This window comes from Schistocerca americana, chromosome 6, assembly GCF_021461395.2.
Source record: "Schistocerca americana isolate TAMUIC-IGC-003095 chromosome 6, iqSchAmer2.1, whole genome shotgun sequence".
NCBI classification, from domain to species: domain Eukaryota; kingdom Metazoa; phylum Arthropoda; class Insecta; order Orthoptera; family Acrididae; genus Schistocerca; species Schistocerca americana.
Genome location: NC_060124.1, coordinates 15,826,374 through 15,843,680, shown reverse-complemented (window position 1 = coordinate 15,843,680; position 17,307 = coordinate 15,826,374). Strand labels below are relative to the sequence as shown.

Sequence of the window (17,307 nt, the reverse complement as noted above, 5' to 3'; positions counted from 1 at the left end):
GAATCTTGATGATTGTTGCCTGTTGATACTAGTAAGATAATGGCCCCAGGAATTCCGAGACTTGCGAGAGTGTTTTAATTTTAATTTTCATGTTGGATAACAAATGACAAAAAATATTTTTGTATTATATAACCTCAGATTAACCCTTCTCAGATTTTGTTTCTTTACTTGTACTGTTAAATGCTGCTTCTTACCAAATTTCATGATTCTAGGTCAAAGGTAAGTATCCTACAGGTTTTAATGAGAGGGTTTGCGACAACACGTGACATAAATGGCTGTGTCTTTTGATTGCTTTGACTTTGAAACTTACATTTATTACATTGCCAAGTTACTTTAGTATGTAACATAAATTTGAACGTAATACGTATACCCGTTCCTGAGAAGAAGGGTTCTTGACATACAGACAGACAAACAGACAGACAGACTGGCAGTCAGAAACAAATGACAACTTTTTTCATGTGAGATAATTACAAATCAACAATTTTCAGATTTTTTTCCCTTTAGTTATCCTGGATACCTTGCTTCTTGTCCAGTTTCATCATTAGAGATCAATGGGAAGCACCCTACAGGTTTTCAAGATTGAGTTTGTGAGTATCAAATAATGTGACATAAATGGTTGTCCTTTTGGTTGCATCAAATTGTTTCACTGCCAGTTGGCCTTACACGTTACTATGAGGCATAAATTTCAACTTGATATGTGTACCCGTTCCTGAGGAAAAGGGATTTTAACAGTCTGCTGGGTGGACAGATGGACAACAAAATGATGCTATAAGGATTTCATTTTTACCAAATGAGGTACAGAACCCTGAAAATGAGAAAAGGGAACCACTCACCTACAACTGAATGATGTGTGGTAGTTAGACACGTGTAATAGCATAGAAGAAAGTGGACATTAATTTTAGACTGAAATATTTACAAAGTTGTATTGATTGATTGATTGTTAACAGTTTATTTTTCTCATTTTGTAAGTGGCAGACACTCTACCATTATCTGTAATGACACTTTTTTTATGAGAAGCTTTTTTTTAAATTGTTGTCATGATTGTATTACTCCTTTGGATTCTTCCCTTTTTTGTTTGTTGCCACTATTGATTGAGACATGACAGTTGATTCAAGTGTATAATTTGTTTATGTATTCAGATGTCAAAAATGATAGTCATCCAAAAGAGGACAAATTTAGTGACAGATTTCAATATTTTTCTGTTGACAGAGATATCAATCTCACCAGTTCTGAGATTACATGTGTTTCCCATGATCCTTGCGCCAGGTTTCTTTTTGAAGCACTTACAAGTTATCCACATATCTTGTATATCTCCCATAATATTTGTTTCTGGTATTACAAGGATTAGAATGTTGTATTTTTAGAATGTTTTGTTTTTCCAACATGTGGTTTAATTTACTGATCTTTACATGGAATTAATGTTGAGTATTCCAAAAGTGTTCTATTTCATTTTTATTTTAGACTTTGATGGTGATCCTGTCTGTTTGTAGTGCTTGTGGTATTAAAAAAATCCTTGAGGACAATTGTGTTGCTTTTTGCAAAGTTTTGTTTTCCTTTGTTATTACCACCTGCAGTACTTTTCTTTTTGAAAATTTCCCTCATACTTTTTTATTAGTTTCAGTTTAGAAAATCAAAAGAAATGCTCTACTTCAGTAGCACCATTAGAACTGTAAGTCCCAGAGCATATTTAAACAGCTGTTGCTAATGTGGAGAGGTGATGCTGATCAGAGTACCACATAATATTTAAGCACACACATCTCCACACATCTCTTCTCAAATCCACCATGAAGACTGACACATTTGGCTTGGGCACAAAATGGCCAAATTTTTTAACATCAATATGGCACTGGGAAGTCTCTGGTGGAGTAGAAAAAAATTGAAGGGAATGAAGGTAACAACTCACTATATAGTGGAGATATTGAGTTGTTGATAGGCACAAAAACAAGTGTTCAGAGAACATGTGCAAGCATGCATGCACACACACACACGCACCCCCCCCCCCCCCCCCCACACACACACACACATGTGTGTGTGTGTGTGTGTGTGTGTGTGTGTGTGTGTGTGTGTGTGTTTCCACATGAGCAGGAGTCATCTGAAAGCCAAGCGCAATTCTCAGTCTCGTTAATGTGTCTTTTGGGACCCAGTGCCTCAACCATATGATGACTTGTGGGATGCTTTACACCTTGCTAACAAAGCCAAACAATATAATGTATTCTAAACACATCAACAAAAAATTGAGGTAGCAAACTTGGTGGATCACTGTTTAAGACACTGGATTCTCATTCAGGAGGAGCAGGGTTCAGTTCCCAATTCAGATGTTTATATTTTCCCACCTCCGTGTTGCAAATGTTTTGAGTGAAATGCCCAGTCGATGCGCTGTTGTTTTCACGTCAATTCTACCAACATTGAGAGTTATTTAGTTCCCGGGGTTTTGTAAAATTCCTGGATTCATGTCTCATTGCTGTTGCAGCCTATGAAAAGGATTGCAGAAAACTCCCAAATAAATTCCAAAGTACAGTGCAGTTTTAATACCAATGTATTTCCAGGACTCTGGTGTCCGAGCCTGGTGAACTGTACCAGTTACATCACATGTACCCAAAGTTGACATCAAACGACACAGTGTTCACAACAATCAACAAACGAGTGAACCTACAATACATTTGCTCGCAACCCTAGCCAAAAGAACGAGTGCCCCAAGGCGCCTGCGTGACCTCTATTTATACTTTTGTTAACAATTACTTACAATGAAAATTACAATTTTATGTAAAATCACAATTAAAATTTACAATCTCAGTGCTGAACAAGGTGAACCTATTTTCAACTTAGTTATGAGTTATAGCCATGTATGGAAGTGAAACGTGGACGATAAATAGTTTGGACAAGAAGAGAATAGAAGCTTTCGAAATGTGGTGCTACAGAAGAATGCTGAAGATTAGATGGGTAGATCACATAACTAATGAGGAAGTATTGAATAGGATTGGGGAGAAGAGAAGTTTGTGGCACAACTTGACCAGAAGAAGGGATCGGTTGGTAGGACATGTTCTGAGGCATCAAGGGATCACCAATTTAGTATTGGAGGGCAGCGTGGAGGGTAAAAATCGTAGAGGGAGACCAAGAGATGAATACACTAAGCAGATTCAGAAGGATGTGGGTTGCAGTAGGTACTGGGAGATGAAAAGGCTTGCACAGGATAGAGTAGCATGGAGGGCTGCATCAAACCAGTCTCAGGACTGAAGACCACAACAACAACAATGAGTTAATATAACATCTTCTGACCAATTATGTTACAGGTAACAATTACATTTCTAAATTTATTTCTAACAAATCAACTAGTGCCCGAATTTTAGTGCTAATATATATTGGAGATTCAATTAACATGCTTTATTTATGTGTTCTATCTAATCTGCTGTAGTAATTTTATACTGATAGGTTTACTGGTACATCCTGACCATGTGCTACATTTCTTTCGATTAGTTACAGTATTAATTTCACATTTATATTATGTTTCTCACATAAGAACAATGTTAATCAGCAAAGCATCGTTTTTGAATTGTATGTATACTGAAATAGTGGTTATTTTTTTATGTAATTTGGAAACAGATCACTTTACAGTTGGGCAATTAGGACTGGTGTTTATCTTTAATGCACTCCAAGGGGTTCTGATAGGTAGCGATGAGATACAGTAATATTTCACAATCCAGCCCTCCGGAGTTGAATTTTCAGTAGTTTCCCTCTATAGCTCAAGGCAAATGCAAAGATTGTTCCTGTGAAGACGAGCCAATTTCCTTCCCTATCAGGGCTCACAACCTTACTAGTTTAGTCCCTTTAAACAACAAACCAACCAACCTTCCATATCCCGGCCCAGTTCAAACATCTATCCATTTCTAATTACCCGGTCTCTTTATAAACTGGACTCTTCCTTCCCTTAATATTCAGCAATTTTCTGATGGTTCTCAGCAATGTGAAAGGAACTGGGAAGGAGAGTAGGTTTATATGTCACGAGCTACCTTGCTTTTTTATGAAGAAGGATGTTGAAAAAAATCTTTTTATCTACCAGAAAAATGTAGTTCCTGAAATTATGAAAAATAATGGTTTAATGGTATCAGTTTGATTAGCACAGCAATGGAAATAGTATATTTTAGTGTGACTGATTGTTTGAACACATTTAATCTCAGTTAACAAAAATAATTTAGAGTGCTAGACTTCGGTTGTCATTGTGTAGAAACTGTTGTATCATTTTAATTTAGTAATCATTGAATATATATCTATACCTGAGAGGTATAGGAGGAGAAGTCCAGTGCCCACCGTTTTAACCTTCTTTCTAATATCCACTCATTGCTTCATTTGTGACACAGCATTTGCCCAATTTAGGCAGTGCTAAAAGGCTGTATGTCAGTTTAACATTTCTTAAATCAGTCATTGGTTGGATCAAAACTCAACTATTGGTTGGACCATAACTCAATCATTGGTTGGAGCATATTAAAAATATGGTGTAAGTTGAAACTGTGGGAATTGGACTTATACCTCTTCACTTCTCAGGTATGGATGTAAGGTTTTTATACGTAAACACTGGAGTACAACTGCCAAAATTCAGTTTTCTTACACAATTTTATAAGAATTTTGTGATAAACATATTTTGTTGTAACATTTATTTTGTTTGCTTTTAGACAACACCTTCACATGTGATTGGGCAGCTTGACAAATGCCTTAGAGAGTCTTTAACCATCGATGGTGTGCTTGAGTTTCGAAATGAGCATTTCTGGACACTTTCATTTGGAAAAATGGTAAAATTATTGTTATATTTTATGCTGCTTATTATTTCAAAGAACACTATTCTTGAGGTAAATGTCTATGCTATGAAAATGTTCCTATGCAGTGATAGTAATTTCATTGGTATGACATTTTATGTGAAGGTGGTTTTTGTGAACCAGTGGCATTGTATTCCCTTTCAGCTCAAAAAATATAATTAATCTGTTCCAGTTAGTGTACTGTATTTGTGCATAAAGTCAGTTGTTCCTGCGCAGGAGTGTAGCATTTGTCCCATTAGGCAGCTTCATACTGTTTAATCTTTTTTGTGCAACCAATCAAAAAAAAATCTCCATCTTACAGCTTATGTATCAATAAGTTTTGCTCAATTCTTTGTACTTGCCATACATGTACGTTGATAAGCATTCATAACTAATATTCAAGAGACTTATGTCCATGGGATCTTGTCCATTAAAGCAACAATCAACGTCCCATATATAACAAAGTCACACTCAGATTTGAGGCAATAACCAATAAATGTAACAAAGCTGCTGTCTTGCATAGATTTAAAGCTGTAGTGATTTTTCTCTGTCTGAGGAAAAAAAATGTCTACATACCAGTTACTAGGGACCTGAAAAATAGGAATTTTGTCATAAATGTGAATATAGATGTGAATTCTGCATCAGAATGCAAAAAACATAAAATTACCCAATAAAGGCTGTTTCATAACACATTTTATCCCAATGAACTATTCAATCACAGACAGTTTGAAATAGCTTTATTTACTGTGTGTAAACATAAAAAATGTAACACATTTCATTGTACAAGTCATTAGGTTTTGTTCCCGTTCCATTGGTGTATGGAATATGAGAAGAATGATTGTTTAAATGCCTCTGTATGTGCTAGACTTAATCTAATCTTGTCCTCATGATCCCTATGTTAGCAATATGTAGGGTGGTGTGTATACCTAGAGTCATTATTTCAAGCTGGTTCTTGAAAGTTTGTAAGCAAGCTTTCTCAGGGCTCTTCAAGAGTCTGCCAGTTAAGTTTCTTCATCATCTCTGTGACACCCTCCCATGGGTCCAAGAAACCGGTGATCATTTCTGTTGCCCTTCTCTGTATATGTTTAGTATCCCCTGTTAGTGCGAGTTCCATACACTTGAATAATATTCTAGAATGGATTGTGTGACTGATTTGTAAGTGGTCTCTTTTGTAGACTGATTGTACTTCCCCATATTCTACCAGTAAACCAAATTCTATCGTCTGCTTTACCCACAACAGAGGCTAGGTGATCTTTCCATTTCATATTCTAAAAAGTGTTATACTCAGGTATTTGTTTAAGATGGCCGATTCCAGCTATGACTCATTGACGTTATGGTAATAGAATACTATGTTTTTTCGTTTTGTGAAATGCACAGTTTTACATTTCTAAACTTTTACTGCAAGTTGCCAATCTCTGCACCACTTTGCAATTTTATCAAAATCTGACTGAACATTTAAGCAGCTTCTTTCAGACAGTACTTAATTATAGATAAATGCATGATCTGCAAAAAATCTGAGGTTACTGTTAATATTATCCACAAGGTAATAAATATACACCATGAACAGAAAGGGTCCCATCACACTTCCATGGGGCACATCCGAATTTACTTTTACATTTGTCATCAAAACCCCATCCTGGATAACTTGCCAGGGAGGATCCCTACCAGAAACTCTCAATCCAGTTACAAATTGCACCTGATACTGCATACGATCAAATAGGCATGTATATGGCACTGATTCCAAATGCTTTCTGAAATTGAGAACTACTTCGTCTGCCTAAACGTCTTGATCCAAAGCTTTCAGTATGTCAAGTGAGAAAAGTGAGGGTTGGGTTTCACATGATCGGTGTGTTCGAATCCATGCTGGTTAGCATGGAGTAAGTCATTCTGTTCGAGATATATCATCAATTTTGAGCTCAGAATGTGTTCCAAGATTCAGCAACAGATCGAAATCAAGGGTATTGGGCAGTAGTTTTGTTTGCTCACTTCTACCACCCTTCTTGTAAATGGATGTGACCTGTGCTTTCTTCCAACTACTGGGCATGGCTTTTTGTTTCAGATATCTATGATAGATTATACACTGGTCAAAACAATTAGGGGATCAGTTGAGATATCTAGGTCCTGACGTATTGTCACTGTCAGAATGAACTAAAATGGTTCAATGTGTTCCTGTCGGTTCTATGGAGTGGAGACCACAACATTACTGTCACCGAGATAGTGGTAATAACAGAAAGTTGGTGCAGAGAGGGTTGGTGTTGACTTGTATTTACACTACCAAACGAATTACAGAAGCAGTTGGGTTCAGATAGTGTAATGAGCAGGTAGTGCAATGCAGCAACAATGTGACTTACCCGAAGATATGACATGGTGAGCCATAGGACGGTTGGAAGTGGGACAGACACAGAGGGAAGTAGCTGCAGCTATTGGAGTGTCCTAAAGTGTAATTACCAGGACCATGATGCAATTTCAGACAACAGGAACTGTTAAAAGGAGGCAAGGCCAAGTTCATCCATGGGTAATATCAGCAAGAGGTGACCGTTATCTCTTGTTAACAGCCCATCGAGACAGGAGGCAGGATGCAACTCAGCTGCAACACACCCTCCAGGCAGCAATAGGATGCGCAATATCAACACAAACAGTCCGAAATTGCCTTCGGGGATGTGGCCTCTACACACGGAGGCCTGTGGTGTGTGCCCCTTTAAAACCACGACACCGTTTAGCCCACAGAGACTGCACGGAGGAGCATCAGGACTGGAGTATGGAGTAGTAACAAAAGGTGCTGGGTGCTGTTCTCAGATGAGTCAAGATTTTGTGTTCAGCCAGACAATCATCGTTCCCTCATCTGGAGACAATGTGGAACTCGGATCAATCTTGCTTATGTGCAGGAAACATCGCCATATCATGGTGGTGGACAAATGGTGTTGGCAGGAGTTAGTATTGGTGGACGTATGGACCTCTATGTCATGCAGAATAGCGCTTTCACTGCTCAGAGGTATAGAGATCGGATCCTTCGACCTTTTGTTGTGCCCTACGCTGGTGCCATAGAAGATGGGTTCCTTCTGGTGGACGATAACACTTGTCCCCACAGAGCTGCACTGGTGGACAACATGCTTGGAGCTGACTGAATTGAATGAATGGAGTGGCCAGCTTGTTCACTGGATTTAAACCCGATTTAGCATGTTTGGGATGCACTTGGCAGATGCACTGCAGCCAGACCAACACCTCCCGCAGGTCAGCGGTTGTAGAACCGGATATTGCACTCATGGAAGAAACTGTACTGGCCAGTGGTCACACACCGTATTAGAGGGGAACGAGTATCACTGCTTCACTATTATGGTGCTTTGTTCTACGTAAATACCATGTAAATCTCAAGTAAAGAGTTGAGATAGCAAAATATTGTACTGTATCACACACAAATTACAGTTGTAATTGATATCTGAATAAAATGGGTTATCATATGTCAATTGTATGTGATATCTCACCTGATCCCCCAATTCTTTTGAGCAGAGTAGCTAGAAGAAAGGCTAACTCACCTGCAAAGACAGTATGGAATCTGACAAGAATTCCATCCAGCCCTGGAGCTATGTTAGTTCTAACAATTGCAGCTGTTTCTCTATTCCAGTGGCCCTAATATCTATTTCACTCATCTTTCAATAGCTAAAAAAATTAAACTGGGGCAGTTATCCTGTGTTTTCGTTTGTAAAGGAGCATTTGAAAATGGAATTAAGCATTTCTGCTTTTGCTTTGTTACTCTCAGCTGGGAGTGTCTAGACACTGACGTTGGTGCCACGAACAGCTTTTAATATGACCAAAATTTCTTTGGATTTTGTTAAACATGATTTGATTGTAGTCACTGAAGGCTTCACACATTGCTGTCTTGACAGCTAAATGCGTTTTGTTCAGCACTCTGTAGCCCTATGCTTTGTTTACACCTAATATGCTGTATTGCATATCATCTCAAAGCCCAGTTTGGAAAGAGAATATGCATAAGAACATGTTTGCAAGACAGAAAGTGCACAACCCCAAGTATGTATCATTGCTCTTGTGCAATGTGGATGGTAGTACGGTCTCTGTACATACTATGTATCAGAATGTAGAATTCAGCTGTGGGACCCAGCTTCTTAGAACAAAAAACACATACCTCTGTCTACTAGCTAAAATTCAAAATTTGGTGTAATCACTACTTTTACATATGACACAACTTCGAGAAGACAAAAACTGAATTTCATAAACTAATTTTCACGGTCATGTTTACGTATTAGGGGCTTAATCAGTTTTGCTACACTGGTCAAATATCACATCTAGGAATTAGCTTTTCTGGTTTCTGATTCAGTCAGCATAATGGCTGAGTATCTTCAATTACACATTAGAGATAGACATCTGCATACTCACAAGCGAGTACTCCAGTCCTACATGCCTACACCTACCCTGAAATTTTCCACATGGGAAGAATACACCAAAAGAAATGCGCTGTCAAAATTTTACCTGCTAAGATGCACCGCAAGTACTAAAAAAAAAGTTAAAACTACTCATTGAACTCATTTTTTTCTACACGAAGAACCACTTACAACTGCAATTTGTACAGATCTTCCCACCCAGCGCACAATCGGCAAATTAGGAGATGCATCCGTGACATGAGAACAGTTTCATTTAAACAGAACTGGAACGGAAAAAGGAATTATTGTGCCTGTTGTTCTGCATATTGTGCTGCATACCAGGCATACTTGCTCAAATTCATAAAATGTGATGATGCGAATTGACAGTGCAGAAATGACTGAAGTTTAACAATATTGTCCCACTGAAAAACCTGAAATAACAAAGAGCTATCTATCAGAAATTATGCTGTCTGACAGTTATCTGAAAAATGCTTTTCACTTTGAAAAATTTTTAATCAGGAGTTGAATTGCACTAGTAGTTCTGGATCCAAATTATATTAACAGTCTTTTTGTCATTGTCCTAAAGACAGAGGTGTCATTATGTCCAGGCCAAGAGGGATACTGTACTTTCAAGTATTTATGATGACACAGTGTTAAATGTGATTGAGAAAATTTTTTACCAAAGCACACAGTAAATATTCTTTGTCCATCCTCTTCTGTAGTATTACTGTGTGTCACAGATATGATAACACACGAGTTGGGATGGCAATCGTTAAAACAAAGGCATTTTTTGCTGCTGTGAAATCTTTCTACAAAAATTCAATCAACTACTTTCTGCTCCAAATGCAAAAATATTTTGTTGGTACCCACCTACATAGAGAGAAATGATCATCACAGTAAAATAAGATAAATCAGAGCTTACAAGGAAAGATTTAAATGTTTGTTTTTCTCATACACTGTTCAGGAATGGAATGGTAGAGAAATTGCTTAAAGGTGGTTTATGAACCTCCTGGCAGGCATTTAATTATGAACTGTATAGTAGTCATGTAGACGTAGACATAGGCTTAAAGCTAAAGGAAGTGTAACTCTAAAACATTAATGTGCTCCTTGAAAATGTATAATGGGTGATAAGATTCAAAAGTCTACAAGTCAAATATATGATTTGTATCAGGTGCTGCAGATGATAAAGAGGTATTTACATGGACCCTATCTTACAGCAGCAATTGGCTGCAATATCTTTGCTGTCCACATTTCTGCAGTGTGGCTGCAATACAGTCAATTCTCTGGTTTGGCTAGACAGTATTGCTGATGTCACAGGCAGCTGCAGCATTTCATTACATGGCAACACGTAATGAAGTTGTAATATCTCATTGTTAAAAGCACAGTGTCTGAAGAAATAGCTATATCAATTGGGAAAAGAATAATAGTACACCACAAAAAAGGAGAAACTTGGTGAACAGTGTGAAAAAGTTCAGAATACAGAATTGTGCTGTGTGTCGGTAATAAAGTGGTATTGCGGGTTCCAGACCAGATGAGAGGAAACACAGATTACCACAAACCATCCCACTGATGATGCCTTAAAGTAATAAAAAGGTGAAAAGTGTCTGGGAAAAATTAATTTGCAGTAAGAAAATGCAGTTTTATTTACAAGTCGTGGGGGCGAAGCGACCTGTGGGAAATGTGGAAAGGCAGCCCATGAAGCTGGGACTGACTGTCCATCTCCAGCAGTCTGTGTTAACTGCTTTGGAAGCCACATAGTCTGAAGCTGAGATTGCCCTGTTTTTGCAGAGGAACTAAAAGTGACCAAGTGGATCTCCTTCGCAGAAGCCAAAAAGGAATATAAGGCGATGAAGCCCCCCATGTCTTTACCACTTCTAATGCTTCTCTGGCACAGAAACTGTTCCTAAGGTCAACTCTTCGATACAGATGACTTCCAGCGAACAACTATCCACCACCAGCACCTGTACTTGCATGTGTACACGCATGGCAAAGGGAGTAAGGATTAAGCAACCCAAGCAACTGCCGCAGAAAAGACTAGCAACAGTTCTGTAGTGAGCATCAAGCAGGCACTCGATAAGCAAAATGCCTCTCAACATCCCCTTTCCCCCTCATCCTCAAATGGGTAGGGTGCAGAATCACGATGTTCAGGTCAAAAGCTGCATCGAGTGCCATCAGTGTCATTCTTTCACGTCTGACTGCTGAGGAGACATCACAGAGTTAGGTGCCTCAGATCCAGGCAGCCCCTTCAGCCCCCTGCTCTACAAGTTCTTCACCTCCCCAGTACAAAGATAGGGGTAAATTAAAACCATGCCAATCAAATGGCTCCCGTACTTCAGTAGAACTTGCAGTGATTCAGGCTGCCTATGGAGGAACTGTGTCTACTATCTCAGGGTTGACCACTGTGTCTGTCTCTGCAGGAGACTAATTTTAATCGGTCATACACCTCTGTGGTATGAGACTATGTACTCCACAAAAAGGATGACTTTAGTGGAGAGAAAACTAGAGGAGAACTAGGTATTTTCATCTGTACTGACTACCACTCCTCGCCTCTCTCCCATACAGCGAATTTACAAGCTGTGGCATCATCAGTGCACATGCGTCTTCCATTGACAATATATTCCCTGTATCTGCCTCCACATAAATCGCTCAGTGAAGAGGCTCTCAACGACCTTTTTACACAGCTCCCCCACCCCATTGTGTGATTTCGATGCACATAATGGTCTTTGGGGCTCTGCAACTACCTGCCCCAGGGGTAGAGCAACTGAGAGGCTTCTCCTGTCATCAAATGCATTTTTGCTAAATATGGAACATAACATGCACTTCTGCACTGGAAGTGGGCCATTCTCTGCCATCTATCTCTCACTTTTCTCCTGTCCTTGCTCACCTTGCTCAATGGGAAGTGATCGATGACTTACATGGAAGTGATCACTTTCTGATCTGGTTTGACCTACCAGATGGGTTGGAACCCAAAAGGAAACCACTGCGATGGGTGCTCAGTAGAGCAGACTGGACGCTTTACAATCAGCTAGCCCCGTTTGAACATCATGTGAATGTTCGCAATAGGTGGATCATATTACCAAAATGATCTGTCGCACCGCTGAAGCATCCATTCCACAGTGCACAGGACAATTGAAGAGGCAGCCTGTTCCTTGGTAGAGTGACAAATGCTGCTCTGCAATCAGGACTAGGCATGCAGCCCTGCGTGCAGCCAACTGCCGAGAATCTTGTGGCCTTGTGGGTGGTAAGGGCAAAATTATTTGAGAGAGCAAGAAGAGGTCATGGCAACAGTTCCTGAACATCATTAATCATTCCACGAAAAGTTCTGTTGTATGGGAGACCATCTGGAGAATTTCTGGGAGAGCAGGAGGGGTGCCTCATAGCTGCTTTAATGGCGAAAAGCACTCTTCAAACTAGTCCGTGAGACATTGCCCAAACTATAGCAGTCTATTTTGCCACATTTACTGCAACTGCCAGTCAGGATCCAGGAACTGCCAGTCAGGATCCAGGTTGCTACAGAGCAGTTACTGAGAGGAGCAATTTGGACTTCTGGTCCACCACCGATGAAGATTATAGCTGCCCATTTTCCATATGGGAGCTGGATTCTGCAGTGTCTGCATCTCGAGCACATCCCCTGGTCATGACAGAATCAATTACAGTATGCTATGACACCTCACTTGGCAAAATGAAGATATCCTTCTCACACTTTTAGTGCCATTTGGGCGTCAGATCACTTTCCCGACTCATGGCGTGAGTCAGTTGTAATTCCACTTTTAAAACCTGGGAAATACTGTGCCTGCCCAAGTAATTATCGTAGTGCTGCCCTCACTCGTTGCATGAAAAAGACCTTGGAGCAGATGGTCAACCACCGCCTTGTCTGGATTTTAGAATTCAGGCAATTTCTTGGTCGCTTTCAGTGTGGGTTCAGGAGGTATCATTCCATTTTTGATAACCTGCCCCTACTGGAGGCAGCTATACAACAGGCTTTCCTGCATCAGCCTTATATTCTGTGATCAGGTCTGGAGAATATGGCGGCCAATTGAGGGCCATGCCAGTGGCCTCTGGGTACCCCAGAGCCCTGCTCCTCCAGGACATTACACACTCTCCTGCTTCGATGGCTTCGAGCTCTGTCTTGCATGAACCACACCTTTTCAAAATCAGGGTCAGTCTGGATGAAGGAGATGAAATCACCTTCCAAAAGCTTCGTGTACTATTCGGTAGTCACCGTGCCATCAAGGAATGTCGCACCGATTATTTCGTGACTGGACATTGCACACCACACAGTCACCCGTTGAGGGTGAAGAGACTTCTTGACCACGAAATGCAGAGTCTCAGTCCCCCAAATGCACCAATCCAAATGAAAGTGGGCTTTGTCTGTAAACCAAACCATACAGCACACACTATTCCCATCAAGCCCCGCAGCCAACCATGCAGTTTGAACGTCCTAACACAAACCGTTCAGAAGTTACAACAATTTTATTTCATTTATTTCAATAACTGTCACCCTGTATGACTGCAATTCATATGGCCACTGTATTGCCAGACAGCGTTGTTGGAATGTACTGCAGGCAATATGCAATTTTTATGGGGCATGTAAATGTACATTAACTTGTTTCACCAGTGGTTGGGGGCACTCGACCCATTGTTCTCCACTCTGATGTCAAGCCTCATTCGACATGATTTTTCTTAGTACTCTCATGCTCCATTTTTGAATCTGACTATACTAGGCATCCATGCTGCAGAGTCTGGCCATTTAGGGCAGCCTGCTTTACTCAGTGTTGAACTAGAGCAGTTGTGTTGAGGGAAAGGTTGTAATTATTGCTTTCAAGTTACTAGGGGCAGAGTGGCTAGTTCTTCATGCACAATTCTTTCTGAGGATGAGATGGTAGAGATTTTAGAGGAATTTCTAAGTGGAAACGAGGGTGATAAAGATTTTGATGATGACAGTGAGTCATTTGTAAACAATTCAAGTTAAATAACAATGGAAACTCTCCATCCGAAGAGGTTCAAAAAATTTCACACAATCAAAAATTTTGTATTGTAATGCTTATGTAAATATATTTCAATGAAAGCACACTTGTTTTAATATATACCCTACTTGTTAGTCAGTGGCCTCATTGTTTCCACAGAGGGACTTGGCCAATCCTTTGTGGCGCACTTGCCGCTTGGATTGTGTCAATTTAAATAAGAGCACAGAAAGATGTCCTGTGTGCGCATTACAGAGTGCAGAGGGTTAAACTATTGTCTCTATATAATATTATATGGCTCTAATACAGATGCTGTGATTTTGCACTTCATAACATCGTGCTGAAATAAAAAGAAGTGTGCATGGAGCAGGAAGATTAGGCTATTCACATATAAACAGCATTTCTCACCTTTCTCACTTGTTGAATAGTCAAGTCTCATGATGACTGCATACAAATTATAACATGTAAGGTAAATAAAAGTATGTTGACTATATAGAGAAACTCCACGTAGACCTGAGTGGCAGTATTGAAGTAAAGGAAAGAATAACCACTGTGGCTACCTGCAAAAGTCTTTAATTTCAGTTTTAAAATCTTGTTAATACAAGGGTAAACCAGTAAGTTTCAAATGCCAAAATACTGTCTAGAACTGCATGCAATTGTGCAGTTTCATTGGCCGAGGGACTGTATGCAGAGAATAGTCATCTCTTGCTGTGCGGCTGTCCCTACCCTGCTTTGCAAATTATTTATTGACTAACCCTTGTATTTTTCACTGTCATTGATGTAAGAAGACAAAACTTTAATTTCTGTGTATCTTGTTTACAGGCAGGATCTCTTCATGTGCGTGTTCGGCGTGATGCAGATGAACAACTAGTGCTCGCTCACATTGTGGACAAATTATCAAATGTGGTATCGGAATTAACAGTGCAAGTATTTAAGGATGAATGGACCTTAAGAAGAGGTGTGAATAATATTGCTCCATTACTATCCATGCCAAACAGTGTGCCGCAACCATTTCATTTAAATGATGTCAGTTATAGTCGGACTAACTCTGCAGTCAATGGCAAAAATACACGTGTGCCTCATGGTAACTGGGTAGATGCTACTGCTCTTCCACATTCCGGTAACAATTATTCTGCAAGGTTACTCATCCCTCATGGTGCTACTGCCCAGACTGTTAAGTCATCAGTTCCAGTGGGAAAGATTGACAGTTGGAGTAACATGGGAAATACAACTAATGTGGCTCCAAACTACAATATGAACATTGTCCCAGCTACTCAGGCAGTGCAGCGAACAGAGAGGCAAACAAGTTTCAATACATATGAATCTAATTATGTGAGTCATTCACTTCCATTGACAAATAGTTCATCATTTCAAAGTGTGGATCAAACAAGCAACCCTTTTGGCACGCTAGTTGGAACTACTGTTGAAATAAATCATTCACCACATAAAAACAACCCATTCTTACAAGAGATTCCTGTGTCAATGGTAACAAACCCTCAAAATGTTAGAAACAATAATCTCCTCCTATCAGGAACTAATATGTTAGATTCTGATAAATTTGTGTATCGTCCGCACTGAAAATGTGTTTTATGGCTGTGAATTATTAAGGACTTCAACACTTACTGTTATATTCAAGAAAATGATTACTCGAACATATAATATTTATTTATAACTGTAAGTTTTTCTGCAAGAAATTACAGATGTCAGTTTTAAAAAGTCTATTAATATTGTTGACAGTGTTTCCTACCAGTATTTTTATGACAAAGTTTAATGCTATCTAGCAGTTTTAATTGAAATTTGTGATTAACTTTGCTGATTCCATGTTTTTTGTAATCATTGTAATGGTGGCATGTTTTTCAACCTATAATAAACTAAATAATAAAGACTGGATTACAATTTATAGTACAATAAATATTGTTTACCATTTTACAGTTGAAGACTTTCAAGCTTAGAAGTAAAGAAGTTTAAAATTATATTTTAGTCATATTTTTCTATTTCTGTTGTAAATGTGATGGCTACTGAATAGAATTTACAAAACTGAAACAAAACTTTTTTTCTCTGTTTTTAAGGCTGCAAGTGTTTAAAGGAAAGGGCAACTGGTACTGTTCTGTGTTACGATTCAATTTTCTAGACAGTAGGGATGTAGATGATACGAATTACATTTGTCAGTTAAAAAATTTGGAAGATGTCAGTTGAGAAGAAAGAGAAAGTGAACCTTGTGGCTTGTTGGTCTTTGGTTGCTACAGTGTTAATTGATGGTATGACTGAATATGTGCATCACATAGCGATTAAAATATTTCTCTTACCTTTATAATATAATAAAGTAATGTAAAATTCCAGATCAATGTGAAATAAGGAGTAAAAGTGCTATTCATTTGGGTGAGTAGAAGTCTGTGCTCCAGTCCTTTATATGTTTGTGTTTATCATCTGCGACTTATCAAAGAAATATACTGTCCTTTTTAATATTAAAAAATGGAAATTAAAATTATTTTCATATTGCTAGTGTTTTTATTGTGTTGCCTGTAATGTAATTCAGTGAACACTACTGTCCCAGTTTATAATTTCAGAGCTACACAATCACATCGTCATATTGCTTGCTGAAAGTATTAATACATTTAGTCTTTTCTGACAAGCAGCTCTTTGTTATCCTAGATCTTCATGCCTCATATGATCATAAAAACAAGTTAATATGATAACAGAGGTATACTGCATTACAGTGTCTTTATTATACACATGAAATAACTGTACAAATGAATGTTATTCAGATTCCTATTGCTTGTCTGGTGGTCAAAGATTGCAAACTTACTTACGAGTGTTCCAAATATAAAGCATTTCATTGATGATGGATCAACATTCTAATTGTCAAACATAAATTTGTATGGTTGTGTAAGAAGTAATCTCCTCCTGGAACACAAACCAGTCCATCTTCTCCAGTCTTCAACTATCTTTCTGATGCTGCTTTGTCCTAGTCTTTATCTCTCTTTGTTGTAACAAACAAAACAGAGAACACCAGTAAACAGACAATCACTTTACTATGTAAACCACAATTGTATCTGATACAGAGTCCATGTACATAGCTAGATTGGTGCTGAGTGAACAATCGAAGATCTGCGAGCAGAGTGTAGCTATCAGTCAAACAGAACATTACAAAACAAGGATGGGTGCACCTCTCTTTGGTGT

The 17,307-nt window shown here is 38.9% G+C and overlaps 1 protein-coding gene across 1 annotated transcript in view; it reads left to right on the top strand.

Annotated features, from left to right (window-relative positions):
• LOC124619331 (zinc transporter 6-A-like) overlaps nucleotides 1–16,625 on the top strand; it is a 108,887-nt gene extending 92,262 nt beyond the window's left edge. The window contains exons 8-9 of the mRNA XM_047145640.1: nucleotides 4,668–4,784; nucleotides 14,950–16,625. Of these exons, the coding sequence (XP_047001596.1) occupies nucleotides 4,668–4,784; nucleotides 14,950–15,705 (873 nt within the window). The 3' untranslated portion in view covers nucleotides 15,706–16,625. The remainder of the gene's footprint in view (nucleotides 1–4,667; nucleotides 4,785–14,949) is intronic.
• Nucleotides 16,626–17,307: the final 682 nt, after the last annotated feature.